This window comes from Rhododendron vialii, chromosome 9a (genome assembly GCF_030253575.1).
Source record: "Rhododendron vialii isolate Sample 1 chromosome 9a, ASM3025357v1".
NCBI classification, from domain to species: Eukaryota; Viridiplantae; Streptophyta; class Magnoliopsida; order Ericales; family Ericaceae; genus Rhododendron; species Rhododendron vialii.
The window spans coordinates 39,799,029-39,826,657 of record NC_080565.1 but is presented as its reverse complement, the minus strand read 5'-3'; the positions used below and the strand labels follow the sequence as shown (position 1 = coordinate 39,826,657).

Sequence of the window (27,629 nt, the reverse complement as noted above, 5' to 3'; positions counted from 1 at the left end):
TTACCGAAATTTAGTGGGCTACGGGAGTAAATAGAGGGCTGGGAATAGCGGCGCCCAACAAAAAATGGTACTCCGTAACCCAGATCAACAAACGGGGACGGAGGGGACAGGGAGTATGAATAAAACACACTTCCCGACCCATTTTCTCGATTGGAATCCGGACGTCCTGCCGGGTCCACTCCGGCCACCGGACGGCTGATCCGAGCCGTCCAAAAATTCTATAAAAAAAATCCGAGTGGGCTTACGCAAGAATCAACGGCATCCGACGTGTTTAGATAGCCGATCCGAACACTCCATTTTTTGTGTATAGGCCTACGCGAGAATCAACGGCATCTGACGTGTTTAGGTGGCCGATCCGAACACTCCATTTTTTTTGTAGGCCCACTCGGATTTTTTTTTTAGAATTTTTGGACGGCTCGGATCAGCCTTCCGGTGGCCGGAATGGGTCCGGCGGGGCGTCGGAATTCCGATCGGAATTCCCCGGTCGGAAACTGTAGCTTTACTCAAAACTCAATTCGCAGCGTAGTAAAGTACTACAATTGAAAGGAAAAAAATGCCAAAAAAGGACCACCAAAAGTGAGGCCTAACCTCCGAAGCGCACGACAATAGCGTTTCTGTCGAACTGAAGCACACGCGCTCGGTTGCTAAGCCTAATCTCTGGTTTGTCCACCGACGTCATCACCCTTCAAGAAACCGTGGGCAGAAAATACTCTCTCTCTCTCTCTCTCTCAATAATGGCACCTACAACCTCTAGGCCACACGGCAAAGGTATACTACTGTTTACTTATGGACTCTTCTCCTTTTTATGGATCCTTTTTCTCCTCTCACAATCACCTTTATGCATTTCCAATTCTCATAGTGGTAGGTGACCCCAACCGGAGAAATACAATATGTTGAGAAATTCATATCTATTGTTTCTTATTCCCTCACCCGGATAATTAGTGGGTTTTGATTTTACAGCTCAGATCCTCATCCAGTCTCGTTATTTAATAATATAATACATTTTTGTCCATGAAGCAATACCCTTGTCGCTTTTTTTATTCCAAATTGGTCTAACCTTGCACGCTAACTCTAGATTTTCTTCATCTTTGGTGCAGAATCTTGGCTAATTACTAGCTTTGGTGCAAGGTAAGCGAAATTATAGCTCTTTTCCCACTTTTTGTTTTTTTTTGGTTCTATATAGTCATGTCTGTTTGTAGTAACTGTGGTCCTCAAATTGGATGTGTGATTGTGTTCTGATTCTGTTTTGGTATACATATACTTCACTTGCTTGTTTGCTTCGGAAGCAGGAAGGTGTTTGGAGCTGAATTATACGGCTTGTAATGGCAGAATTGTTTGGGCCTCGCTTGTATAGCTGTTATAAATGTCGAAATCATGTCTCGCTTCACGATGATATTGTGTCCAAGGCTTTTCAGGTGAATCACTCAAATAGTATACAGTATGAAGTTAACCGTGTCGTTATTGTCGTTCTCAGTTAAGGATATTGGTTGGCGATTCTTGGTCGGTGATTTTGTTTCTAATTGATTTCCAAGTATTGGGTACATGATGATATGGTATGAGGCAACTGGGGAAAAACACTTTTGGATGCTCAAATGGTTTTCCATAGAATGAGAACAATAATTCGTGACCGATTTCTGAATGGACTGTGTATTGTTTCCTGAATTTATGGATACAAAGCAAGTTGAAGTAATGCTTTTGTTGGTGTGTGTATGACCAACTTTTGATTGGGCTATTTCTTATAGAGATTCGAGAAAGTGTATACACCCAATGGATGTAACACGAACTTCTCAAAATATAAACCCTTGATGCTTCACAATCGATATTGAGGAAACACTTGGCAATCGATACTGAAGCATTTGTGCGAATGGGGTTTAAAAACTTAGCAGTTGTATGTATACACTTGATGGATGTAACACGAACTTCTCAAAATATAAACCCTTGATGCTTCACAATCGATATTGAGGAAACACTTCGCAATCGATGCTGAAGCATTTGTGCAAATGAGGTTTAAAAACTTAGCAGTTGTATTGGGTGTCAGGATGATTCGGGATTAGTAGAAGCGTTGCATGGCTTCTAAAGAAGTGGAAACACTTGTTCTACTGTTGTATGATTCTAGTATTCATTGCTATTTGTTTCTTACCTTTTTCCATGATCTTGCTTTTTAGGGAAGACATGGTCGAGCCTTCTTGTTCTCTCATGCGATGAACATTGTTGTTGGCCCCAAAGAAGATAGGCAGCTCATGACTGGTCTTCACACGGTTGCAGATATCTGTTGCCGGGATTGCCGTGAAGTGTTGGGGTGGAAGTATGAAAGAGCTTATGTGGCAACACAGAAGTACAAGGAAGGGAAGTTCATAATTGAGAAGTCAAAAATTGTGAAGGAGAACTGGTAGCCTTTTGACAGGGTAACCCTTAATTTATCTCATTGTCGTCGGATTGGAATGTGTAACTTGTAAGTGTGCAACCTTTCTGAGTTTCATTATGTACATAAAGTCGTCACCTAATTGAATTTGCCATGTTCTCAGTCTGTTGGGTACACCTATATCTGGTTCATCTTGATGCTTACTAAATTTATTGCAACTCTTGTTTATAAAATTGTGTTACAATTTTTTTTATTTATCCCAAGTTCATTTCAATAATGCCAAACGGCACTTACAGGGAATCCATCCGAATGCAATGAAAAGGAATCTACAAACCCATCACAGAAAAATATACATGAAAACACAAGGACAAAGAGACAGGCTAGTGTCTAGATCCTATGCCGAGCCAAAGCTCAAACCACACTGCCTCAAAGGGTCGGGTCACGTGGCGTAGTAATCTGTCCACCAAGTTGCCTCGGGCAGGCGTGGAAACCCAAACAAAGACAGCAACCAAGCTCCGATGGAAACAGACTGAACACAAGCAGGACGGTTGCTGCGCCGCCTTGGGTAGCCCCAATAAGCACGCTGGCCTGCTCCGACCGTTGGATGCACGCCTGATGCCACCTGATGCATGGACGGACCAAAGCCGAAGCAATGGAGTTATAAACTCCGGCGAGCCCTCGCTGGCACGACAGGCTCCGGGCACGACGAATGGAAAAGAAATCCTCCTGGCTAAAATTTCAAACCACACGTGACCACGGTGGCCGATGAAACGGGGTACCGCAGCTTACCTATTCAATCCCAACAGCTGAAAACTGACAAACCCTCCACGGGCCAAGCCCAGGAGTATTATTCTCCCACCTCCAGCACCCATCAAACCTGAAGAAACAGGCTGATACACGGCCGAACTGGAAGATCCAGCCGCAAAAACTGGACTAGCCGGTGAAAGCTAACAAAGAAAAACCGAAAAAACGAGCTCCAAGACCGTCGATGGTACACCACGCCGCACGAGCCGCTAGAAGCAAAGCCACGCCGAACAGAGTGGGTCAAACTGGAATCTACGGTGCCGGATGAGAGGAGGAAAGGCAGATCCAGGGCCAGCGGTCTCGGAAATGGGTGGGGTTCTAACTGGAGAAAGTTTTTAGAGGGAGAAAGAAGAGAGAGAGCGCACAGCATTACAAATTTTTTTAATTGTGTTACAATTGATGTTCTCCAGTTCCCTTACATAATGATTGTGTTCTTCGTAATTCCTTTGATGATGTGTTTGAAGGGAGTGTTGCGATGCGTTTTAGAAGTCTTTTTTTGAAATAGATGACAAATTAAGGCTTGCGCCATCCTGATGTATGGATATATCTTCCCCACCGTGACATCGTATGAATTTGATTGCCAATTAGAGTCTTACTATTTCTTGGTGGGTTTGCTCTCCATTTTAAGATTTGATAATGTGTTCGTTCCTCCATCCTCCTGCAGCTAGAGGTAACATGAGCAGTCTTTGGGGAAAAGTGGTGTTCATATACCCAGCTGAGGCGAGTTTTTTGGTTAAATGGTTGTAGAGGGGAGAAGGGAAGAATATGGACTGCCCGCGCCTGTCTTGCTTTTGCATTTGGGGAATGTGATGTACTACGTAGTATTTTGGTCTGTATGTCTCTCCCTTCCTCTTTCAATCAACCCACGCTGGACGTGCACAAGGAAACCAGGTGAAAGAAAGAGCTGATTTGAACGAGAATCCTTTCTTACTAGGTGTTTTATTCCCTCAGTGAAATTAACAAGGGAAAAACTCCTTCCATGTGAGACTACCAACATCTCGGCGTCACAGAGATCAGAATGAAGGATTGACAATTAGATCACAACTATGTGAGGATCTGAGGATCTAAGATACATCTTCAAGCCACTAAATCAATACTACTTAAGAGACATTCAATTCCCGTGATTAAAAGGTGTCATTTCACACAAAAGAGCCCTAGCCTCGTGAAAACATTACAACTAAAACACGACTCAAAGCCACTGCTTTCCACCAGCAACATGGATATCAGCAGGTCGTTTTAATATTTGGAAAATACAGCACCAGTTATTGTAGACACCCACTTCAAAATAAGACAAATCAATAGTTTAAAGTGAAAATAAGATGTACCAAAAAATTATAAAACACAACTCTACCTCTGCTTCATAGGTTGTCTTGCATTGTAAATTGAAATCCATTGCGTTGCAGGAACCCCTAAACGAACCTTCTTTGTAGGCACCCCATCCTCCTCCTCCTGCTCAACATTCAATCTACTTCGTTTTTGACCAACTTGACATATAATCTACAAATGATTGCACAAACGAACTGTTAGTACAAAAACCAACAAAAGATCCTGATGTCATAACTTCAAATATTAAAAGAATTACCTTTTGAGCACCATCGGTGTTTATTGGCCTTATAGCAGGATTTGGTCCAATCAGTCCCTCAAACAGAGAGATCAGCTTGGAATAGTTTGGCTCTTCGTCAAATTTCATGTTCACCACAACCTCAAGAAATTGTTTTAGGGGAGCAGGACAGAGGGAACACATCACTTCAGGAGATGTTGACATCTTTTTCTTGCAAACTAGGAATGATTTGTTATCACCCTTTCAGGAAAAGGAAAACAAGAACAAGGTGAACATAAGGAAAATTGAATAGCTATCTATAGAGCAACACTGGCAACGGTAACATGGGCCTAGAAATATGCAAGTTAAAAATGGTAATCCCAGCACTACCTGATACCCTTGCCATGGAAGTCTGCCTCAGTGAAGCAAAATGAGTGTATACGCAATAGATTCTAGATCATCTCTTCTATTGGCAGTTCTACCCAAGTGAGCATGAGCACTAGCATATCGGACGGTTCCTCTGAAAATGCAATAAAGGCTTATAGATGATTGAAGAAGAGTTAAATTTGCAAAGCCATGACCAGGAGCTCAAGTAATAGTACACCTGAACATATCAGGACGTTGGTCATAATCAACATGCTGGCTGCTTGAGCTTTAAAGTTCTAACTAAAAAGATGAAATGATTTTTCATTATCTCATTACTTCAATTAGACCCCATGTTTCTCGAATAGATCTCTTGGTTGTTGAGAAGGTTGCCCAAAAGCCTTTCCACTTTGTTGCTGCAATTCATGTGGTGATAAGAAGTTAGGAAAGACTACGGAAGTACCTAAATGAAAAAAATACATGAAGTCGTGATGTTTATTTGCCTACCTAACCCAAGGTCAACGAGAAACAACTTCTTCGCTTGCAGTGTAGATGGCTGACCAAGTAAAAAGTTTTATGGCTTTACATCTCCGTGCACATAACCATAACAAAGAAAAGTTATGATGGGAAACATATGGCATACAAAAAGCAAAATGAAAACTAGAAAGTACTTCGGGAAAAACCCCCGTTATCTGCATCCCATTTGTAGTATACTATGGATATTTACCAGTAAAATTATAGAGTTAAACAATGATAAATTTACTAAATCATACCCCCGAGAGTGCATCTTCTCTAGGATAGATAATGACTCGACTGCAACGCACGCTACCATTTCAGACAACATCCTGTGCAGATAATAGGTTAATTCAAACGACTATGATGCCCAGAGCCAACAAGCCCGCTTTCTATCAAAATAATCATCTAATGCGTCAGAAACAGACACCAGCACCAAATGATTCTGTAGGGCACAAGCGTATAAAATCATACATAAGTAACGTAACTGATTGGAAAAAAAATAATTACTTGAAAAAAGGGAGTGAAACTCTATCTGTAGAATTTTCTTTTTCTAAAAAAGAAAGTAATGAGCTTGCATTATAACTGAGCAAACCAGCTGTGAGATTGATTATTTCCTTTTGATGTATATAAAAGTGTTGCATGAGTGACTAAGAAGTAATCAAAACAAACTTTGTAAACATGAAAGGGGAACCCAAACCTCTAACTACCAAATATTTTACACACTGAAGCATAACTTGATCACTCAATGATGCAATGAATATACAATGTGCCACAAAAGCAAAGCCTGCTGAATTAACAAGCATGGGATACTCACAATTGTCCTGATGAATTCCATACATCCCATAAGAAGGGCCCTAGCATGTCCATGACCTACATTTGTAAACAAGTTATGCTATTTGAAAAACGTTGCACGATTGGGCATGAAGTTGTTCAACGTACCATTACGTAATAGTCTCCTTGCTTTCCTTTATAATGTACTCAGGCACTCCATGACTACCACCAAGAGTACTGTTCACCCAAAGAATGAAAAGTTCAAATCAACATAAATAAGATCCTAACGTACATAGAAACATACTGAGGAGGTTATCATCCTTACCTGTACACTTGCCACTCATATGGAGGACCGTAGTTACACCCCTTGCTATTTCTATGCTCAAATTTCAGAGTGACCTAAAATCACAACAAAACAAAGTGAAACCGACCTCTTTTCTCATGAGTAATAAGAGAAAAACAATGCCCACCCAAAAAAGGAAAAGAAAATAACTGACTCGGTGAATGTAATTGGTCACGTATGGGAACTCAAAATAAACTTACCTCTGCAGCCCCTGGGTCTCCGCTCCGGCCATGTCCACCGGAAACACGGCGACCAACAAATACCCGACCAAACCCACCTTTACCCAACTTCCTATCAACTTTGTACATTGGTGATCCTCCTACTTGAACCTAAACATCCACCCAAAGCAAAAGTCCATAAACAAAATGATAAATGCATAAGTAGTACTAAAAGCAACATGGACATTAGGTTATGCACCACTTCCATGCATCATGTAACTAATTTCAAAAAGAAATTCATTACAAATTAACTACTCAACTGACAAGGGAAAAAAACTTGTTAACAATTCCACTTTTTAGACTGTTCCAGGTAGTCATTCAGGATGACCAATTTTCTTGCATATGGGATCTTCTTGGATATATGCAAGTCACTTTTGCCTTTAATGTTGACTTGCGCTGAAGAAGCCCATAGGGAACTGAGGAACTTATTAAAAAATAGTTGAACAGCGGCTAGGAATGAAGCCAAAACTTTTTCAAGTCGACAATATAGGCAACATCACCCATGAGAAGAACAATAAAATACAGAAACATGTAATCCCTTATACACGGCCATTCCTCAAATAGTCAAATGCACTCCACACAAACTTCCATACCCACATATATTACATGATCTCTTCCAAATGTATGAACTTGATTAAGGATGTGAATGGATATTTATCTATGTAACATTTAGTAATCCAAGTTTACAATAAAACTATGCATATAACTCTCATAGTCTCATATGATTTATACTCCATGGATGAAATGCCATACAACACCATATAAGCATCTTAGAGCCAGTGAGGATGAGAGCACATTATGAATTCATGTTAAGCAGGAAGGGAATAAAAGTGGAAAATTTAAAAGAATAATTAAACAGATATTCCACCATAGTAAGGCACAGACCTTCAAATCCCTCGCAAGTTGATTGGCATGAAGAACGTTAGCAAGCTTTGACTGACCGTACGCAGATAGACTGCTATACCTGAAAATAGCAACTTAAAAGAAAGCCAAGACAAATGCAAATAGCATTGTCTACGCATATAAGTTGAAAAAATCAAACCTTGTACAGGAGAATATCAAGTATTTCCTTGCATTCAAAGCTTAAAAAGTTGCAAGGGGCAGTCAAGCATTATTAAGAGAGAGAGGCGGAGTAGCTTATAGCTGCTTTTGCAATGTATTTACCCCTTGGCTGATTGTTTCCTTGAAATGATAGAAAGGCATTTTAGGCTCATGAGCAAGCATAAACCCATCTAACTTACGAAAATCAAGCTTCAAGAACAAAGGTAAACTGACTGAGAGAGAGAGAGAGAGAGAGAGAGAGAGAAGAAAATTAAATCTTTATCCCCGACATGTCTTACATTAGGATATTCAAAGGAAGTCCCAATGAATTGAATTCCGATGCAAACTTCCTCACTGATTCCGATGAACCAGGGTCTAATTCCATTGCTTCAATTTTTGCAGTTGGGCTTTCCTTAACTATAGCTTCTTTAGCCTCTTTTCCAGAAGTCATATTTCTGACACCCATTACTACATGGACACCACGCAACACAAGAACACGCGCAGTTTCGGTGCCAATACCACTTGATGCTCCTGAATAAAAGCAACACGATAAGTATTCGCCAAAAATTCAAGTGCCAAATGCAAATGAGCAAAGAAAGAAGAAGGATTAAGAACAATATATTACTTCAGCCAACAAAGTTCATGTAGTAGTTGTTTTGTGCAGTGCAGAATATGAACAACAGATTCAACAGGGAAAACTCAGAACCCAACTTCAGGGACATTCAATATCATGCCTTATTCTCGATTACAAATGGTATTTCCAGAAGTTAGAGAGATTTGCTCTCTGGTGGCTCCCACTGCTTATAAAAGTAGTCTGTGAAGTGTATAAGCAAAATGGTTCAATGAAGTTAAACTTACTACTTTATGCAAGGTGTCTTTCCCAACAGACCACGCTGCCATCGTAATACATACTTTTGGCTAATTGAGAGAACAGGAAATTTTCTCAAGTCCGCGCAGGCGAGCACAAACAAATACTTTCAGAAATTTTTTGGACAACTCAGGATATTCTCCTCCTTTTTTGGTAAGTAAAATGACGATGTAGTTCTATACTGGATGTTTTTTGTAATGATCCACATGAAGGCTTTACTCACTCTTTTTTCTTATGTGAAGTCTATTGTTTACATTACTTATACAGAAGGGAAACTAGAACTTCACCCAAGAAGGTATCTCCAAGGGATGGAATTCAATGTGAACGCAATCACTTCCATTCTAAGATCCTGAAAATAATCTTTTCCATTCTGAGATCCTAATTTCAGCAATCAATGATTTTCATTCTAAGAGCATCTCCAACCCCATACTCTATTTTTACCTCCAATTGCTCGTTATTTCCAACCACGGAGGTCAAATGTGACATGGCATGCCAAGTGGATGAATTGGCATTTGAACCAACTTCACCCATATGTCAATTGCTTAGGTGTAATTTGACCTTTCCTCTCTCATGTCAACTTTGACATGTGATGTCAAATGTTTTCTTTCATTACTTTACCTCCCAAAACTTAAATTACCACATAAGCCTTCAAAATGATTTGACATCTCTACTTTTGCCCTCTTTGGGTTTTTTATTTTTATTTTTATTAAAGACCTCTTTGGTTGGAGAGCGTCACAAAACACTATATTTTAGACAAAAAAAAGTCATTTTAAAGAATCATACGATTCATGTTAACTCCCACCTAAACACTCTAATTTGCTAAAAACTCAATCCAAATCACAAACATTCAACACTTTTCTTCGATATTTTTACTATTGTACAAAAATTCTAACCAAAATATCCAATATTGAGGTGACAAAAACATCATCGCGTCAATCATTTACCTCACCGCTGCAAAATTGGTGTTGTTGCAGATTAATATGTGTAAAAACACCATCTCAAGACCATGAAACCTCATATGAACACAATTGTTATCAAACTAGGATGGAGTAGTGACGTTCGTGTTTTGTCTCCTAATTGCGATATTTTTAAATTTTTTTTGGTAAAACGTATTGACATTTCCTAATTGATGTTGCCAAAGAACAATGAAAGCTATACGAAATCGAAATTAGCGGACTGGTTATCAGTTAGGGAGAAGGAAGATTAGTAGAGACCTGTTACTATGGCAGTGAGACCAGTCCCATCGATTCCTTCAGTAACTTCCTCAGCTGTAGAGCGTGATGAAAATCCAGACAGACGGTCCTTTTCTGCTGAACACCCACATTCTCTCTCTCTCTCTCTCTCTCCCTCTCTCCTCAGCCAAATCGAAAAAAGAAGTCGTGTATGCGAAATATTGGGTTTGATCCAGTGTAGTGAAATCTACTTTAATAAAAATAAAATCACCAAAATCAATTTCGATTATGTACTAATCAGTATTTTATTTATATGATTTTTAACTGGGTTTATCTTCTTGAAAATCTCTACAACTTGAACATTTCCGATCGAGATGGAATGAGTTTACAATCGACCAAATTCCACGTTGAAGTCGGGAACTTCGAATGGGAATGGCGTTTGAAAGACTTCTCACTCTGAAGATGCGAAGTATTAACTAATTCGAGACGACGTCGTTTCAAATAACCTCCAGTGTTCAACATGTTGCGAGGTCATTATGCGACGTCGTTTTCCGAAGCCTCAAACACGCATTCTGCCCCGCTTCAACACCGTCACCACGTCGGAGTAGCTAATCCCAACACCAGTCGTCGTCCAAGAATTATCTAATCTCTCTCGATACTTTTATGGAGTAATAATCTCAACTGTTTGGATAAGTTTTCGATAACATTTCGAAAGAACTCGAAATTGATTAGGTGGTGGTGAATCTTAATTTGGTTAGATTCTGAGCTTGAAAGTTTTGGTTTTTCTTATCAATTAAGGAGCCGGAGAAACCACTTGCCAATTTGGCAGCCATGGTTTCTACTCTTCGTTCGTCATCACCTTCTAATCTACTCCAATTTTCAACCATAAGCCGTTAAAGATCATCTCCAATGTTTACACGTTTTTCACTCTCAAAATTTGAGTAGAACTCCCCAAAAATTCACTCCACCTCTTTACTCAAACATGTACCAAATCGAGTTTTGCAACAATGCTTACTCAAATTTGTGAGCTTCGATTTGGGTTTGCCTATGGGAATGTCTTGTACCAGAAAGAATTGTGAGAGGGAATTTTATCACCAGACCACATGCCGTTAACGAGTCGACATCAATTGCTATAGACTGGCACTCTTACTAAAGATATATAGGATTTGGTGTTAATTGAATTCTTTGTTGCCAATTGCCCTTCGTGAATCCTTCCGATTCTTTCATGATATTTGCTTCCACTCCCGACTCCAAGAGTTGGTGATTATTTGGATTTTTTTGCAAGGTTAAAAAGTATGTAACTTTTAGCATTTGAAAGCGCTCTCTTCGTATTCAAAAGTGAATGAAGCACAAAATGTTGAAATTTTGTCTTCCAATGCAAATATAAATGCCATAAATTCACGTCTCCTTAAAAATAGGAACTCTCATAAGACTATGATAGCGAGACAAGAGAGAGGTTATTTTTGTTGAATCCCACATCTACACCATCATTTATAAGCACCAAATTGATTCTGCTATTTTCGTCGGAATCAAAAAGCATTGCATTATTCCTCGAGAGCAAAATTTGAATCGTTCATCCCCTTCTCTTGTACATGGGTTCTGGTAATGTGACTATAGACCGGTACTAGACAATGAATAACACGAGACAGATGACCTGGAGACTTGTTTTTCTCCCTGGCTTTGCTAAAACAATCCTATACATAACCATAATTCTCAAAAACTCTGTTGTCCAGTTATAATCCATCTGTTTCATTGAACATCTCAGCAGCCATAACAGATATGAAAAACAAGATACAAGGAATCAATGGACGATGTTCATCGCCTACTCAATGCTAGCTCTTATACATCAATCCTCCTATTACAAATATCAATCCAACTCTAGGCGATATATTCAGCATCGTATACCAGATTCTCCCCCGTCTAAAGGACGCTCAATCAGTTCATCCTAGCTTTCGTGCTTCTCTTTGACGATCCGGCTGAACTTTGTTTGTCGCATTGTTCTCCAACGTGTTCTTCGAAATGAAAAGAAGTACTTTAGTGGATTGGCTTCTCCAAATCGCTGTTTAGCATTTGATTCGCTTAATTTGATTATCATACAGATATTATGCCTTTGAATCAAAGGATATGATTCTAATTTTGCAACATATATGGATCACTATTATTCCATACTATTGTATCTGTAACTTCTGTTAAAGTTATTCAAGGTGACTACAATCCACACCCCTTATTTGGGTGTGTATCATATGTACCACTCAAAATGTTATAAATTATAGAGAAAATGTTACAAATTGTATTGTTAAAAAGTTACAAATCGCATAAAGGTTACGAGATATACCAAAATGTTATGAATCATAATGAAAATGATACGAATCGTACTGCTGAAAAGTTATGAATTCTATAACAAAAGTTACGAAACACGCTAAAATGTTATGAATGAACCATAAAATAGGTGCATATAGTACACCCTTTTAAGGAGTGTGTATTGTAGACTTTCCCAACTTTTTTTGATTGTTCCGATGATTTTGCAATTACCTAACGGATTTACTAGCGTAGTGCCCGTCAATGCACGAGACAATGAATGAAAATTTGCATGGATATTTTTTTCAATTTTCTGTGTGTTGAAGGGGCACAACACGAGTAGAGAAAAGGGTAATAATAATGCTAAAACTCCTGTGCATAAAAATTTGTACACTATACATGATACAAGCCTTTTGTGCATTAGAGTTTGACACCAACAAAAATAGAAAGAAAGATACAAAAGCCGCAAGAGAAATTGGGACGTGAACTTGTGAAGGATAGGCGATAGTGGAAAGTTAATTTTCTCTTTTTAGATTGAAATCAGGAATAGAAAATAGGAGAGAAGAAAGTGAGTTGAGCCACGGAGGATTGCCACATAGGTTCAAAATTTTGGGAGGTTAAACTATTGACACTTTATCAAATTGGGGTAGCTCACTTAAGGTATCCACAATGCTATAATCAAAAATTGATAGCCAAAAGTTGCCACATCAGTTTTTGATTATTCATTTAAGAGATTGTTAAGATTAGCAATATTGATGTCTACAATAACATAATAAAAAATGGATAACCAGAACTTGTCACATCATCTTTTCAAATTACAAAAAACTAAAAACCGTGAACAGTAGAAAATAATTTTTCTAAAAATAGAAAATTATTTACTCCCTCCGTCCCTTTTTTTGTGTCCAGTATTCCATTTTGGCCTGTTCCTTAATAAGTGTCCATTTTGTAAAGTTAGGAAGGTAAAAGTTGGTGCATTATCTATTTTATCCCTAAAAATAGATTTCATTTTGAAAAGTTAGTGAGTAAAAGTGTAATGATGATGGGTAAGTAGGGAAAGTGGTGGAAAAAGTTGATGTGAAAGGTGTAATGATGATGTCTTTTTAATAAGTTGGAGTTACGAAGCAGGACACTTAAAAAGGAACGGAGAGAGTACTAGAAATAGAAAATAGTTTTTGATACTTTTTTTGGAAAAAAACTATTTTCTAAAAAAATATTTTTCAAAAAGAAAGAGAGAGAGGAAGAGAGAAGAGAGATAGAACATTTTTGTATAATAATTGGTGTATTTGATTGAGAATATATAGGGTCTATTAAATTTGATTATTGTCAAAATATCGCTAGTTTTAGTTATTCAAAACCAAAAATTTGATTATTTATAAGGAGGTTGTTAAGTTTGATTATAGCATTATAAGTCATATTTTGCACTAACGTTGTTAACTTTAAAAATCTTTTACTTTTAATTATAGCATTGTGGATACTCTTGGTTAGGATTTATGCATCTCGCTCAGAGATCAATAGTTAAAATCTTCTTACACATGCGTATAAGTGTTATTCCCTTAGAGTGACTTTACAAATTATTTCTTTCATGTGATGGGGTTATTTCTTGCGTTAGTTCAATTGTGGAACTTGGTTGCCTCGTGGACTCTCACCATTGATGTTGATATATTGCCTCAGTTTTACACTTTGTAAATGATCTCTTCTATCGATAATAAAAATAAAAAAAAAAACCTATTCATACTTTGGAGGTTTTATAGAGCTATTTGACATTTGCTTATGGTATAGAGAGGCTTGCGGCGAAGCTCCAAACGCCATGATTTTGTTGTCTCTTTGTTTTCTATTTTTCCACCTAACCTGATTCGGGCATTCATTCACACACAAGAAAAAGGAGAAAAAATACTCCCACATGCCAAAAGATTGGAGTTTTAGATACCAAATCCATTTCCAATGTATTCTTTGCTTCTGAGGCAACTCTAGTGGAATCAGATTGTGCCATAATCCTTTCGGCATTCGCCTTGGTCCCGTACTAATGTGTAGGACTAGTTGACCAGGACAAATTGGAAAATGCTTAAGAGTGGTAGAAGAGACCTAATTGAGTAAAAAGACAATTCACTTTGGAAAAAGTTATCTTGATTAGTATTACATGGTATCTAGATAAGGGCGAAGCTCCGAATGCATAGGGACCAGAGTGTATCCCAGATAACCTATCTTAGATTAAAAGTTTATTGGGGTGGTATTCCGGCCAAACTCCAACCGGATGCCTTGATGGTAAGTCTAGTAGGAGCACTCGCCGAATCCTCCCCAACAAGATTTTGGGAAAACTTGTTTTCTTAAGCTCAACTCCAACAAACTATATTTCTTGAGTTAGAGCTATTTTCAACTTTTGGCTAAGTTTCTCGAATGGCGTTGCAACTATTTTTCAAAAATTATCTTTCCTACGCAATCACAACCATTGAATCATCTCAAGTAATCACATCCCTAGGATAATCTTCAAAGAATCAAAGCCTTTGAATTGATCAAAACCTTTGGTTTGTCTTGGAAAGCTTCGCGATAACTTGGTCTCTTCTCATTGCTCTCACATTTTCCCACAAATGTAATTTGGGATAGTGTCTAGGGTAAGATTCTTATTTGGTAGTTGAAATTGGAGAGAACATCTGATGTAGCGCAAACGGCCACAGTTATTTCCTTAGCCAAACTCGTCCACGGAAAAAGGTTGCCTGTTGAAACAACTTGCCCACGGAAAAGGTTGCCAGCTAAAACAACTTGCCCAAAAATTTTAAGACCCAAAACGAACAAGGCCTAACTCACTCACCCCATATATTCCTTCACTTGACTTGTAGTTGCTTCAAAATTTTACTGGACGTCCTCAGAAGCCCAAGCCCATCCTGTTTTATCATACGTATATGATTCTTATTGGGCCTTGGAAGCCCACCATATAACCTAATTTTTTATCTCACCAGTTCCCGCTTCTGTCAAAAGTCGAATTTATTCAAAACTCTTCCAAGCTCTTTCGGTCAGTAGTAAAAGCAAGTAGCTGAAATTCAACACTACGCGCCTCTCTCTCTCATCTCTTCATCTTCCCCGCATCTCTCTCTGTGCGAGAATGGGAGGAACCAAGCGAGTGGGGAAAACCTCTCCCCCAAACCCGTCTTCACCGAAAAAGGCCAAGTTGCCCCCACCGCCGACGCCGCAGGAACCGGACGACAGGTTCGCCGGAAAACCAGTGCCGGCCGACGAATCGAGGGAAAGATGGCCCAGTCGATATGGGTAAGTTATTCTCTTTTATGTTTAAAGATTTTTACAATGTACATAACCTAAGGATTTGACATGTAATCGAGGTTTTAATAATCCAACGGTCCCAGTGTAAAGATATGGTGGTATTGAAAAAAAAGTAACGGGAATCGATTGTCGCAAACATGAATTTTTAAAAATCTTTTTTTACCCGAAAGAATGAGTAATGGACTGATGCGTAAAGGAAATAGGCCAATATGCACGAGATTTTTGATCTCATGGATATATTGAGATGCAGCGGTGAGATGGCTCAAAAACCGTTTAGTAACCACCACCGATACAATACCCAAAGAATGATATTTAAAACCTCAAGCATGTTAAAGGAAAAGATGTGACTGTCTTTGTGGTTTCTTAATCTGATTGTAGTGCTGATTCAAGCGTAAATAAAGTTTTACAAGCAAAGTCTCACTATACTCAAGCTGTTGTTGATGGATGCATATTCAACCTTTATGATTATGTGCACGTAAAGGTGAGCTAAGTGATTGTTTTTTATTTTTATTTTATTTGTTTGAAAATTATCTAAGTGCTTGTGTAACTTTTTGGACATTCTACTAACGATTACCGGGATATGCATACTCACTCATAGACATCTCTCATGATATCTAGACGTGTGGTGGTAGTGTGTGTTTTGATGTACGAATCTGTTGTCATGATTATGTCACCATATGTTTTTTTTATTTTATTTTATAATTATGACATCAAAATAATGCCCAAGTTTTAACATGATACACATTTTTTCTTAGCCAAATTCTGTTACAAATTACAACTTCAACATTGCATAGCTACATCTTTATATTTTTGTTTGCATTTTGAATGTATTTTTTTTTTTCAATTTTAATTTGGATTTGTGTTGTGTTGTATGTTACATTGTCAAGAGTAAATATAAGATGGAGAACTGGTATTTGAAGAGAAATTACAAAACCATCTAAAAGAATAAGCCTCGACAATATATAATTTCAAGTTTTCTTATGTAACCAAGTACAAGTATCACTTATTGTTTCCTTTTATATGAGAATGAATGTGGGAAATATGGATTTTAAATTGGTATGGTGGTGATAGTGTAAAGGTAAGCTTGTTATAACTGTTGCAACAAGCCCTTGACTAGTTTAATTTCCATTGCAAGTACCCTTTTTGTTTCAGTACAACTATCACTTATTTTTTCCTTCTATATGCAATCAGTTACAGGTTAGAAGATATCATATATCTTGCTTATACTTTGGTTTATAGCTAAATAGATTGTAAAGTAAATGTTACAATTGCCAGTCACTTTGTAGCAAAACTTAGATATCATTTTTGGATAGGAGTTTTCATGGCATGTTGTTTCTGCTTTGCTAATCCTTTCTTATTCTTAAGGAAACTTTTGTAGTATCCTTTATTGTTTGACCAAACCTTAAAATGTTATGCTTTTCATGGTGATTGAATTATCATTTTGTGGTGAATGTTATGATGGGAGGCATGGTAAATATGGTGATGTTGAAAATGTTATGCCCTTTTATGGTGTTGTTTTTTGATTTTTGTTAAGCCATTTGGGATATTTTAATAATGCCTTCATATGGTTAAAGTAATACTTTCTTATTGTGAAGGTCAACCTTGATAAGGTATCCCCAAACAAGGAGGGTGGTACCTTAGAATCTTCCTTGTGTCAATGGAATTTTTTTTTTTGTCTAGTGAGAGCTCCTTGCAGAAGGTCTAGTCTTGGGATGATTTGTTAGTTAATTTTGTTAGCAGTTAGTACATACCAAGCAAGGTTATTTTCCACATCTTAAAGGTCTTTAATTCTCTAGCTATATTAAGTTTAACATAGTCTTTAAAGTTTGATGAATTGTAAAGAAGAGGTTGGCATGCTATAAGGACATTGATGGAACCTTATCCAATTTAAGACTTCAATAGGCTATCATTATTCCGTATACTTTTGTGTATTATGCTTTGTTTTGTCTATTATAATGGGCCGTGGTTTCATAGGAAATAGCTACAAGATGTATGTGATTTTATAGTAATTAAATACAAACTTATTATTCTTTTGTTTGGGTGGTTTTACTAGGCGCCGGCGGAAGAAGGTATACCTGATTATATTGCCAAAATTGTGGAGTTCTTTGAAACCGTCAATGGGGATTTGTATTTTTCTGCTCAGTGGTTCTATAGAGCCGCAGATACTGTGAGATAATTTGTTCTTCACTCACTAATTTTGGTATTGCTGATGTTGAAAATGTTTCATTCATTACTCATCACATATTTGGTTGTTTCTAGGCAATTAAGGAACAATCCAAGTTCATCGACGAAAAACGGGTGTTTTACTCGGGTATTAGAGATGATAATCCATTGGGCTCTATTGTTTCAAAAATAACAATTGTTCAGCTTCCAGCCAATGTATGATCTTCAAACACACCTTCAAGTATCTACTTCTTTTGTAATGTTAGTCCTATTTATTCCAATGTTCATCACTAGCTTTTCCACGCGACAGGTGGATTTGGCTGAAAAACAAAACCTAATCTCATCTTCAGATTTCTATTGTGACATGGCATATTCATTGCCTTACTTCTCATTCACCACTTTGAATGCAACCAATGGTTAGTATGTTTCTCCAACAGATCGGAGTATGTAGTTCTTTGATCATCATCGAATACTTGGTTCTTGTGTTTTTGTTTTGGAGAGATAACTATTTGAAAAAAGTAATAGGCATTTATCCATGTTAACCAATTGTGTAGTAGCTTTGTGATCGGTCATCTTGTATTAGATAAAGCGTTCTAACTTATGTTGTTTGTATTTGTAGCTCCTGAAAACTCGAAGGCACATAGTGATGCATCCTCAATAAGTGATGCTAGTTCAGCTATTTCTAGTGACTCTGATGTCGCAGCCAAGATTGATTTTGCAGAGGTTTCAAGACATAACGAGAAGAAGAAAGTGGAAATGACACTTTTGGATCTCTATTGTGGCTGTGGTGCAATGTCAACAGGCCTTTGCCTAGGTGCCAACATGGGTGGTGTTAATCTCGTTACTGTAAGTTCTAAGTTAATTGCTGTACACAGTTGTACTTTCTCTTCAAATTGTTCCTCTCGATAATCTAGCACTTAGATATAGTTTGAGATTGATTCAATCACTTCCTGGTGTCTTAAAATCAACACGACTTTTGAATGATGATCAAGGGAAGTTTATAATTAAGGCTAACCTATGAGATTGTGTAAGTATTGATAATTTGATTTGCTCTCTTTGCATGCAACAGATGAGAGTCCACTGCATTTATGTTTAACTTCTTGTTATCCTAGATCATAATGGTGCTCTATAATGCTACCAAACCTCAGCATTCTTGGCATACTGAAATCAATTTAACTTCTTTGGGATATTTGGTGGGAAACAATTCTCCAATTGCCTAAAGAATTGGGCTAACTCTTGCACGGTCTGCCCTTTTGTATGAGAACTTCACAACCGACAAAGGATGGATCACTAAATTTGTTTTCTAGTCCCAATTAAACATGCCGTTATGTTGGAGAGCTGCATTTTTCACTTGTGGAAGCAACAAATGTTCCCCTTGTTTTGTGTGATAATTGGCGCATCTCCAATTTTTTCCGCACCACCAGTCTTGAGTTGTTCTATCTTTCTTTGCATTGTTTTTATGGGTGCAAAATTTCTCCATGATATGTATTCTTTTGCTAGTTGTAAAAATCTCACATTTCAAAATAGGAAAAAGAAGAATGGTTGATGTAGCCATCAACAACGAATTGGGATAAAGATGAATTATTGGGAGTGGATTTGACATACATGCTGCTGCAGCAGCTCATAAGATTTGTTGAATCCTTGAAGCTTTAGTGCTGCAAGAAGTCAATCATATTGCTCATTGATGGAATTTTGCTCAATTCCAATTTGAATGTGATATGAAGGTTGACTAAAAGCTGTCACGAGAATGTGACATGTATCCCTTTGCATAACATTGTTGGTTCAAGAATGTGGAATTACTATTTAACATTGCACTTCTTATGCCAAGAAAGTGTTGTCCTGCTGTTGTAACTCTTGGACAATTGTTGCCCCTTTTGGGCTTACTAGTAACTTATGTTTTGAACTGGAAAATGTATCTGTTTTTCAATCTTTGTGCATCATATTCACATTTTATGGTTAAATTAGGGGTCATTTATTTTCTTTCTACGCTGTGCTTTGTTCTTCCTATTGAATTTCTGCCATTTCTTTATCTGTGTAGAAATGGGCAGTTGATCAGAATTCAAATGCATGTGAAAGCCTCAGATCCAATCATCCCGAGACTGAGGTATAATCCTCTGAAATGATTTTTATCTTGTTCTTTTTGTCACTTTAAGTGGTTGTTTCTTGACTGATTATGGTCACTTCACAGGTGCGGAATGAAAATGCAGAAGATTTTCTGGCTCTTTTAAAAGAGTGGAAGAAACTCTGCGACTTGTTCCCCTTGACAGATAATGAGTCTTCAAAACAAGACGATGATGACTGTCCAAATGAACAAAGTGATGATGATGATGGATCTGATGATTCCGAAGTATTTGAAGTTGAAAAAATTCTAGCAATTTGTTATGGGAAACCAAAAGGGAGTAAGAAGAGGGGACTTCATTTTAAGGTGGTTAAACTTCCATTTTCCAAACACAGTTTACATATCATTATCATTACTTACGAAATAGAAGAAAGAAACAATTTTTATTCCAAAAGTGTATGTGACAAGACAAATTAAGCTCAGTAGATGCAATATTAGGTACATTTTGCATTTCTAGATCGGTGGCACTGCACTAAAAGCTGTCAATGTTTGGTACATTAGGTACATTCTTTCACCTATAGAACAAAAGCTGTCAATGTTTGTGTTAATTTATTATGATTTGCTTGGTTGTGTACCAGCCATGCAAAAGGTGTTGGAACTATGTAGATATAATGTCTTATGCATGCTGAAACTCAGTTAAAAGCAATGTCAACTAAAAAATTGCTTTTGATCAATGAACGTTGTCTGTATCCTACTATCCTTAGTACCTATGTAGCATTGATATGGACATAGACAGACACATGATTTTTCAAAAAAATGGGGACACGTACACAGCAGGGGACACGACAAAAATAAATAAATGGATGTAAAATGTATTCTATAATAGTGGAAGCATAGTTATATGTAGAAGCATCAAAATATATGAACAAGAATCATATACACATCATGTTACACTTTTAACCCAAAATATTTGAAGTAATTCACTTTTACCCGGAAAAATTAAAAAAATTTGCATATTTAACCACTGATGTGTCCTACTACGTGTCCCCACTGTTTGTGCCCCACTAAAAAATCAATTTAACGTAATGGATACATCACATGGCATGTCCCATACGTTTTTTGCAATGTGCCTGCGTCCGACAAAAATCTTGATTAGGTCACTTCAAAATGCGACCAGATTTGCAACTAATCAGTTTATCAGTTTACGGGTCCCTTAGTTTCTAGTAACTGTCTTTTCTTAGGAAAAAGTATTAGTTCCATTTTTGAATTGTTTTACTCTTAAGTTCTTGATTTTCTTTTTTTCTTTTGTTTGTTTTTATTGATACTTTTTGGCTTTTGCATTTGCAGATCCACTGGAAGGGCTATGGGTCAGATGAAGACACTTGGGAACCTCAAGATGGTTTGGGGTATGACACCACAAGCAAAACAGCCTTAGCTAATTTTTATGTTATTTTTTGTCATCTTACGAATCAATGTTTTCATCAGTACTTGCAAGGATGCGATGAAAAAGTTTGTAATTAATGGGTACCGCTTCAAGATTTTACCTTTACCTGTAAGTTTCGATGTCGTAATTAATCTTGCTATTGATTCCATGGTTTAAATTTGATTCTAACATTCAACTGTTTTTTTCCTGAATGTCATGTAGGGTGATGTTGATGTGATTTGCGGAGGTCCCCCATGTCAGGGAATAAGTGGATTTAATCGTTTTAGGAACAAAAACGATCCCTTACAAGACCTGAAGAATAAGCAACTTACTGTTTTCATGGACTTTGTAAAATACTTGAAACCAAGATTTATCTTGATGGAAAATGTAGTTGACATGTTAAAGTTCGCTGGTGGATTTCTTGGACGATACTCTTTAGGATGTCTTGTTGGCATGAAATATCAAGCACGATTAGGTATTATGGCAGCTGGTGCTTATGGACTGCCCCAATTTCGAATGCGGGTCTTCTTGTGGGGTGCTCATTCTTCAGAGGTGATTTAATAAGACACCAACATATTACATACTTGCTCCTTATTTTTTGCTTTTAAACTGAATAATTATTTGTTTCGGTGTGCAGAAATTGCCTCAGTACCCCTTACCGACACACAATGTTGTTTTGAGGGGATGTGGTCCAACTGAATTTGAGGTAGATGTTGGAATATCCAAGTGTTTCTAGCAATTTTAGAGTATGTGTTGATGATTTCTCTTAAAGTTTTACCTTTTATGTATAGGGGAATGTTGTTGCTTATGAAGAAGGTCGACGCGCTGATCTCAAAAAGGAACTTTTGCTCAAAGACGCTATTTCTGATCTCCCACCTGTATACGAACAAATCGATTGATATTTCTTGCTTTTATGCCTTTATTGGTTATGGCCTAGGCTTTCTATAATTTGTTCGTCTTCAATTTGTTCTTAAGGTTGAGAATGAAGAAGCGAGGGATCAAATGCCATATCAGAGTGAAGCTATGACGGAATTTCAGCAATTTATTAGATTGGGGAAAGATGGTGAGCTCGCATAACTTTTGGTTAAATTATGCTAACGAATATTAGTTTAATTTTTAAACATTCTGTTAGTCAAGAGTGTTTTTTCAGTCATTCTCAACAACTTGATGTTCGGAAAAATGCTTCATGTGTTGCACTTTTTACCTTTCAGTTGTTTATCTTAATATTTGTGGTTTCAGTTGCTCATTAGTTGTTTTTCATTAGCAATTCAAAAAACAATCCTGTAGTTTCACGGTTCAATTCACTTCTGGCAATGACCTGTTATTTATCTTATGGAAATGGTCAAAGGGGAGTTCCATTATCAGCATAGTTTCCTTAATTTAAATTGCATGAGCAAATTCCATACTTTTGATATGTATTCTTGGTTATTTGCTTATTTTTACTTGGTTTTCTTATTGTCCTTTGTAGAACTTTTGAGTTGTTCGGCAGCACGGTCTGAACCATTGAACTGCTTTCTCTTTGATCACCGTCCTCTTCGATTGAATGTTGATGATTATCAGCGTGTCCGTCAAATTCCAAAGAGAAAGGTTTTGTAACTATACTAAATACTATCCAGTAATACATAACCTGCCCAATACATTTGAAACATCATATTGGTTTATTTCTTTGTTGTTTCAGGGTGCAAACTTCAGGGATTTGAAAGGTGTTAGGGTTTGTGTTGATAATAATAAAGTTGAATGGGACCCTGATGTTGAAAGGGTGTATCTAGCTTCAGGAAAGCCTTTGGTAAGAGTGCTATTTTTTTGTGGTCATTCTTAACATTTCTGCTAGTTGATGCTTGGATTTGACTGCGTCGATGGTATTCACAGGTCCCTAATTATGCAATGACTTTTGTCGGTGGGACATCATCTAAGTAAGGGTTTCTAATTTTTTTTCCCACTTTTTCCTTTTGTTTCTCGAATATTCATTGTGCGAAATCATGCAGACCATTTGGCCGGTTATGGTGGGATGAGACGGTGCCGACGGTTGTTACAAGGGCAGAACCTCACAATCAGGTCACTTTCCTCCCCTTGAAACGGATGGAGCTCGTTTGTTTCATTGGATAAGATTAGGGGGATGGTCATTGTTTGGGAATTTATTGGATTAGATGGATGGCCTTGTCTTATCTTGTATAATGGTGTATCCCATGTTTAATTTAGAAGACTCGAGAGAAAGACAACCTGTGTTTAGATGGCTAAATTAAAAAAGTAAGATTAATTAACAATTTAATGTTGTTGCTTGTTTGTTTATGGAGTTTTTGTTTGTTTATGGAGTTAAGATAATTGAAACGATAGGAAGAGAAAGAAAGAAACTAATGTTACTACATTTTCTACATGAAATTAAATCTTGAAGAGTAAGTATAACTTTTTCCATGGTAATCCTATCATCCCATTTCCCGTATTAGAACTCCCAATTCTCCCTTGGGAGGCTGGGACTCAATAAACATTAACGAACATAGAACTATCATCTCGGAGTAACCTGTCCAATCCCATGACCTAGATCATTTCTTCTGATTAATTACTGAACTAAAGTCTGATACTTCCCAACACCTTGTGAGAAGATATTTAAGTTCATCTACTTAGCCGAATATGTGAGAAGATATTTAAGTTCTTCTAGTCACTTTCTTTTCTCTTTGCATTTATATTTCATCACATATCCTGGATACAAACGTGCAAGAAATATGTAGGTACGTTTTCCATTTTTCTAGCCCAACACCTTGTCTTGATTTTTTTGTCAGGTTATATTGCATCCGGAACAAGATAGGGTTCTCACAGTGCGTGAAAATGCTAGACTACAGGGTTTTCCAGACTACTACAAGCTATTTGGCACTATCAAAGAAAGGTATTCTCTGTCCTGGAGGGCTAACGAAACTAATTGCCCAATTGCATTGCCTTGCATAATTACATAAGACTTATCATAACTGCACCGTAACAAGGTCTTGAAAAGTTTGGTATTTTGATCTCTTTCTAGTCTGAAAACAATGCTATCCATGTTTTATGTGATGACTGATTCCTTGAATTAAAAAAAGATGAGAAAAGGGTAGATGAAAAAAGAGAGAGGTAAATGTTTCTCTGAGATGCATAGGGAACCATGATAAAAGACACAGCTAAAGGTCGGCCAGTTTTGGCTTTTGTTGTGTCCGTCTCTGAAAGCAATTGTAATCCTATACTGGGATGGTGCTGTGTTCATGCTCTAAAAGAGAGTCTCCTGCAGGCAGCAGATGCATCGGATGTCAAATGTCAAAAAAAAAAAAGGTGCTCTAACATACTCTTTAATATACATCATATCATCATCAATCTCTCTCTCTCTCTCTCCAATTTTTATTTTTTTATTTTTGGTAAAATCTCTCTCCAAATTTTAGAAACCAAATCATGCTACAAAATGTGATTTGGTATTAGAAGAGTATATCAGAGTACACAATTAAGGTAGCAAAATGCGAAAAAGTAGTAGAACCTAATTTTGTTGAGCGTTGAAGTGCACTATAAAGTCACTCTTTAAATTGCAAAATGAGTTAGCAAGTAGTATATTATTTGTGGAAAAAAATATGTTCTGAAATAGATTGAAAAGTTGGTAACAAAAAATGAAAAGATGAAATAAGGGGAGATGAATGGAGATGTTTCACATGGGACTGTATCCGAGGAAAGATATTGTTGAAATTGATGTGATCTATATCACAAGGCTGGGTATAAGATTTGGGTGCGTTACATGGGTGTTGGATTCATCCACTTCCCTTATCAAGAACACTAGGACATGCCTGAAACATTCATATTCCTCAATAATATATTGTTTTCAAGGGTAGAAAGCGTTTACAAGGTGTTAGGTCATTTTATGCGTAATAAGAGAGTTCTTTTTTTTGGTATAGTTTTTATATGTCACCGTGGTAGGCTCATCTAATAAATATGCATCTTATAGAATTTTTTGCTTCAAATGTTGGACAAATATCAGATGTATTCGAGATGAGTGCTTGAATGGATTTCGAGCAGTCCAACAGTTTTATAAAATTGATGCGTGCTTTTTCTTTTTACTTGCCTGAAGCACTGTAGACCTATTATGTTATATAAGTGCCAAACTCATTGTCTTAAGGCACGAGGATATTGTAAAATTTTTAAGTTCTGTATATTCTTTTATTGTACTCCATATGATATGAAATAAACGTCTTTTACAAGCATGGAACATTTATGCATAGATAATTGTCCAACATGTGACGTGACACATTCCACTACATTTAAATGTTGAAGTTGTGCGTTTGAACGTTAGTGTAGCAATGGAAATCGAAAGCGAAGAATAACAGACGCTCGTATATGACCTCACTTATCAATGCCAAAATGTATGTATTATACACACTCCAGATATGTCTCAATGTGCATTGGATTATTTTTATTGTATCTTTTAGTCGATGCACTAGGGACATGTCAAAACATGTTTAGAAAATGCTAGGACAAGTTGGGGACACAATCGGAGATTAGAATATAGTAATATTAAAAAGTTATGTCAAGGTCAAAATAGCCATGGATCTTAGTCTATTAGAAAGTACTTATTTGGTTGTTTTACTAATTCCGATTATTAGCATTTGTTTGTCACGTTTTGTGTCCCTGTTTGTATGTGCTTTATGATAAATGACTCTTTGCTTTTCGATTTACCATTGTTTTTTTTCCCAGGATAAATTCAACTTTATTTTTTTTGAAATTACCATTGCTTTAGGGGAAAACACCCCTCCCTTATTTCCCTTTTTAATTTTAATATTGTTCTTTACATAATCTAACTCGGGGATGCTCCAGGTACATTCAAGTAGGGAATGCGGTCGCAGTTCCTGTTTCTCGGGCATTGGGATATGCCCTAGCTATTGCAGCCCAGGGCTTATCCGGGGAAGAACCTGTCTTTGCTTTGCCGGAGAAATTTCCAAGAATGCAAGCTGAGTTGCTTCCGGTTGTTGAGGATTTTCTTTAGTTTCTGTAGTTCTGTAAAAACATTGAGATGTGATCAAACTGGTGGTTATTCTTGAAATTTTCACCTTATTCTTGGCCGTTGGGCCCTTTTTAGAAATATGCTTGCTGCTACTTCTCGTGGGTATTCATTTTATTACTCATTTGATTCTCTCTCAACCATTGTAGTGGAGTGCAATTTTGTTCACCCTTCTTAAAAGAGGGTGAACATTACCCTTTCTCTTATTGGTTGAAATGGTGTGGATCCCATCACAAAGTAATGTCATGCTTAATGGGGTCCACATCATTTCAACCAATAGGAAGGAGGGTAATGTTCACCCTCTAAAGTGGAGGGTGAACAAAACTCAACTCATTGTAGTGGGAAGTTTTGTTTTTTTGCTACTGTAAGTATGTATTTTTGGCTTATTTCTTCTGTCTATTTTCTATGTTTGCTTACCTGGTAAAAGAGGTGTGATTGAATGTCATTGCAGATTTTAATTCCCATGTGGTTTTACATTTTTCTTTTTGGTAACTGAACGATGCATTAAAGACTTAACTTAAGAGTTTCCAAGCTGAGGGCATACAACCCTTAACAAGGGTAGATTAAATCTTTCACCGAATCAGCGGGTCATCTGCCAATGCATTTACACAATGATTTGCTTTGCGGTAGACATGCTTGATAGACATTGCTTCAAATGCCTCCATTATTGACCTGCAGTCAAGTAAAATACTATCAAGTGGATGAATTATCGTATGCTGATCATTCAGAAGCTGAAATACAACCAATGCATCCATCTCTATTCCAGATTCCTCACATTTTCAGCCTTTCCGAAAACGAGTCTGCCTCGTAAGGCCTAAACTTCCACCATCAGGCTTGAGTTTGCTATCATGGTTTAATGAAAACCTCCTAACCATCTTCCAAAGTGATCATGTAATAGCACTCCTGTACATGTTATGTCATGCCCATTGTCGGGTTGAAAGCTCCATCATTGTTGAGCTTTACAAATTCTCCCTTGGAGGAAACCATCCCACCAGAATATCAATTTTGTGGCCGAAAGCTCTCTGTTGTACCAAGAAATGCCACTCCAAAGATTTACTTATGATTGTTTTGGCAACTGAAGTGGGGTCTGGCCAACTCGAGTTGGAGGAATGGGGAGAAGGTTAGGAGCTATCTTTTGTACACCCTGCACTATGGGGTCAAAACTCACATATTGCGAATTTAAGCAATAATGAAAGACTAGCTGGACACACGACGCTTGAACGAAACCAGACGCACCCAAGGAAGTGAATACTCTCCCGTAATTCCTTTGATGCTTGTTTGAAGGGAGTGTTGCGATGCGTTTTAGAAGTCTTTTTTGAAATAGATGACAAATTAAGGCTTGCGCCATCTTGATGTATGGATATGTCTTCCCACCGTGACATTGTATGAATTTGATTGCCAATTAGAGTCTTA

The 27,629-nt window shown here is 37.4% G+C and overlaps 3 protein-coding genes and 1 pseudogene across 6 annotated transcripts; 3 read left to right on the top strand and 1 right to left on the bottom strand.

Annotated features, from left to right (window-relative positions):
- Positions 1-619: 619 nt before the first annotated feature.
- LOC131300455 (protein yippee-like At4g27745) lies at positions 620-3,584 on the top strand. Of its 4 annotated transcripts, none has more exons than XM_058326308.1 (4): positions 620-768; positions 1,098-1,128; positions 1,290-1,415; positions 2,166-2,595. In XM_058326308.1, the coding sequence occupies exons 3-4, from the start codon at positions 1,323-1,325 to the stop codon at positions 2,391-2,393; spliced, it is 321 nt and encodes a 106-aa protein (XP_058182291.1). In that variant the 5' UTR covers positions 620-768; positions 1,098-1,128; positions 1,290-1,322; the 3' UTR covers positions 2,394-2,595. The 4 variants fall into 4 exon arrangements, 3 of the variants coding, with proteins under 3 accessions (XP_058182291.1, XP_058182292.1, XP_058182293.1); XM_058326309.1 differs by having other exon boundaries at positions 629-861; XM_058326310.1 differs by lacking the exon at positions 620-768 and adding an exon at positions 858-941.
- On the bottom strand, positions 2,273-10,332 carry LOC131300454 (casein kinase 1-like protein HD16; annotated as a pseudogene).
- Positions 10,333-15,310: 4,978 nt separating this feature from the next.
- On the top strand, positions 15,311-16,173 carry LOC131300457 (DNA (cytosine-5)-methyltransferase CMT1-like). Its single transcript, XM_058326311.1, has 2 exons — positions 15,311-15,557; positions 15,948-16,173. The coding sequence occupies exons 1-2, from the start codon at positions 15,394-15,396 to the stop codon at positions 16,057-16,059; spliced, it is 276 nt and encodes a 91-aa protein (XP_058182294.1). The 5' UTR covers positions 15,311-15,393; the 3' UTR covers positions 16,060-16,173.
- A 2,184-nt stretch (positions 16,174-18,357) lies between these two features.
- On the top strand, positions 18,358-26,340 carry LOC131300453 (DNA (cytosine-5)-methyltransferase CMT3-like). The gene is made up of 15 exons (XM_058326307.1): positions 18,358-18,578; positions 19,771-19,836; positions 19,921-20,157; positions 21,139-21,197; positions 21,277-21,343; positions 21,437-21,766; positions 21,852-21,920; positions 22,006-22,092; positions 22,190-22,277; positions 22,683-22,801; positions 22,893-23,000; positions 23,084-23,127; positions 23,200-23,269; positions 23,992-24,095; positions 26,033-26,340. The coding sequence occupies exons 1-15, from the start codon at positions 18,489-18,491 to the stop codon at positions 26,199-26,201; spliced, it is 1,707 nt and encodes a 568-aa protein (XP_058182290.1). The 5' UTR covers positions 18,358-18,488; the 3' UTR covers positions 26,202-26,340.
- Positions 26,341-27,629: the final 1,289 nt, after the last annotated feature.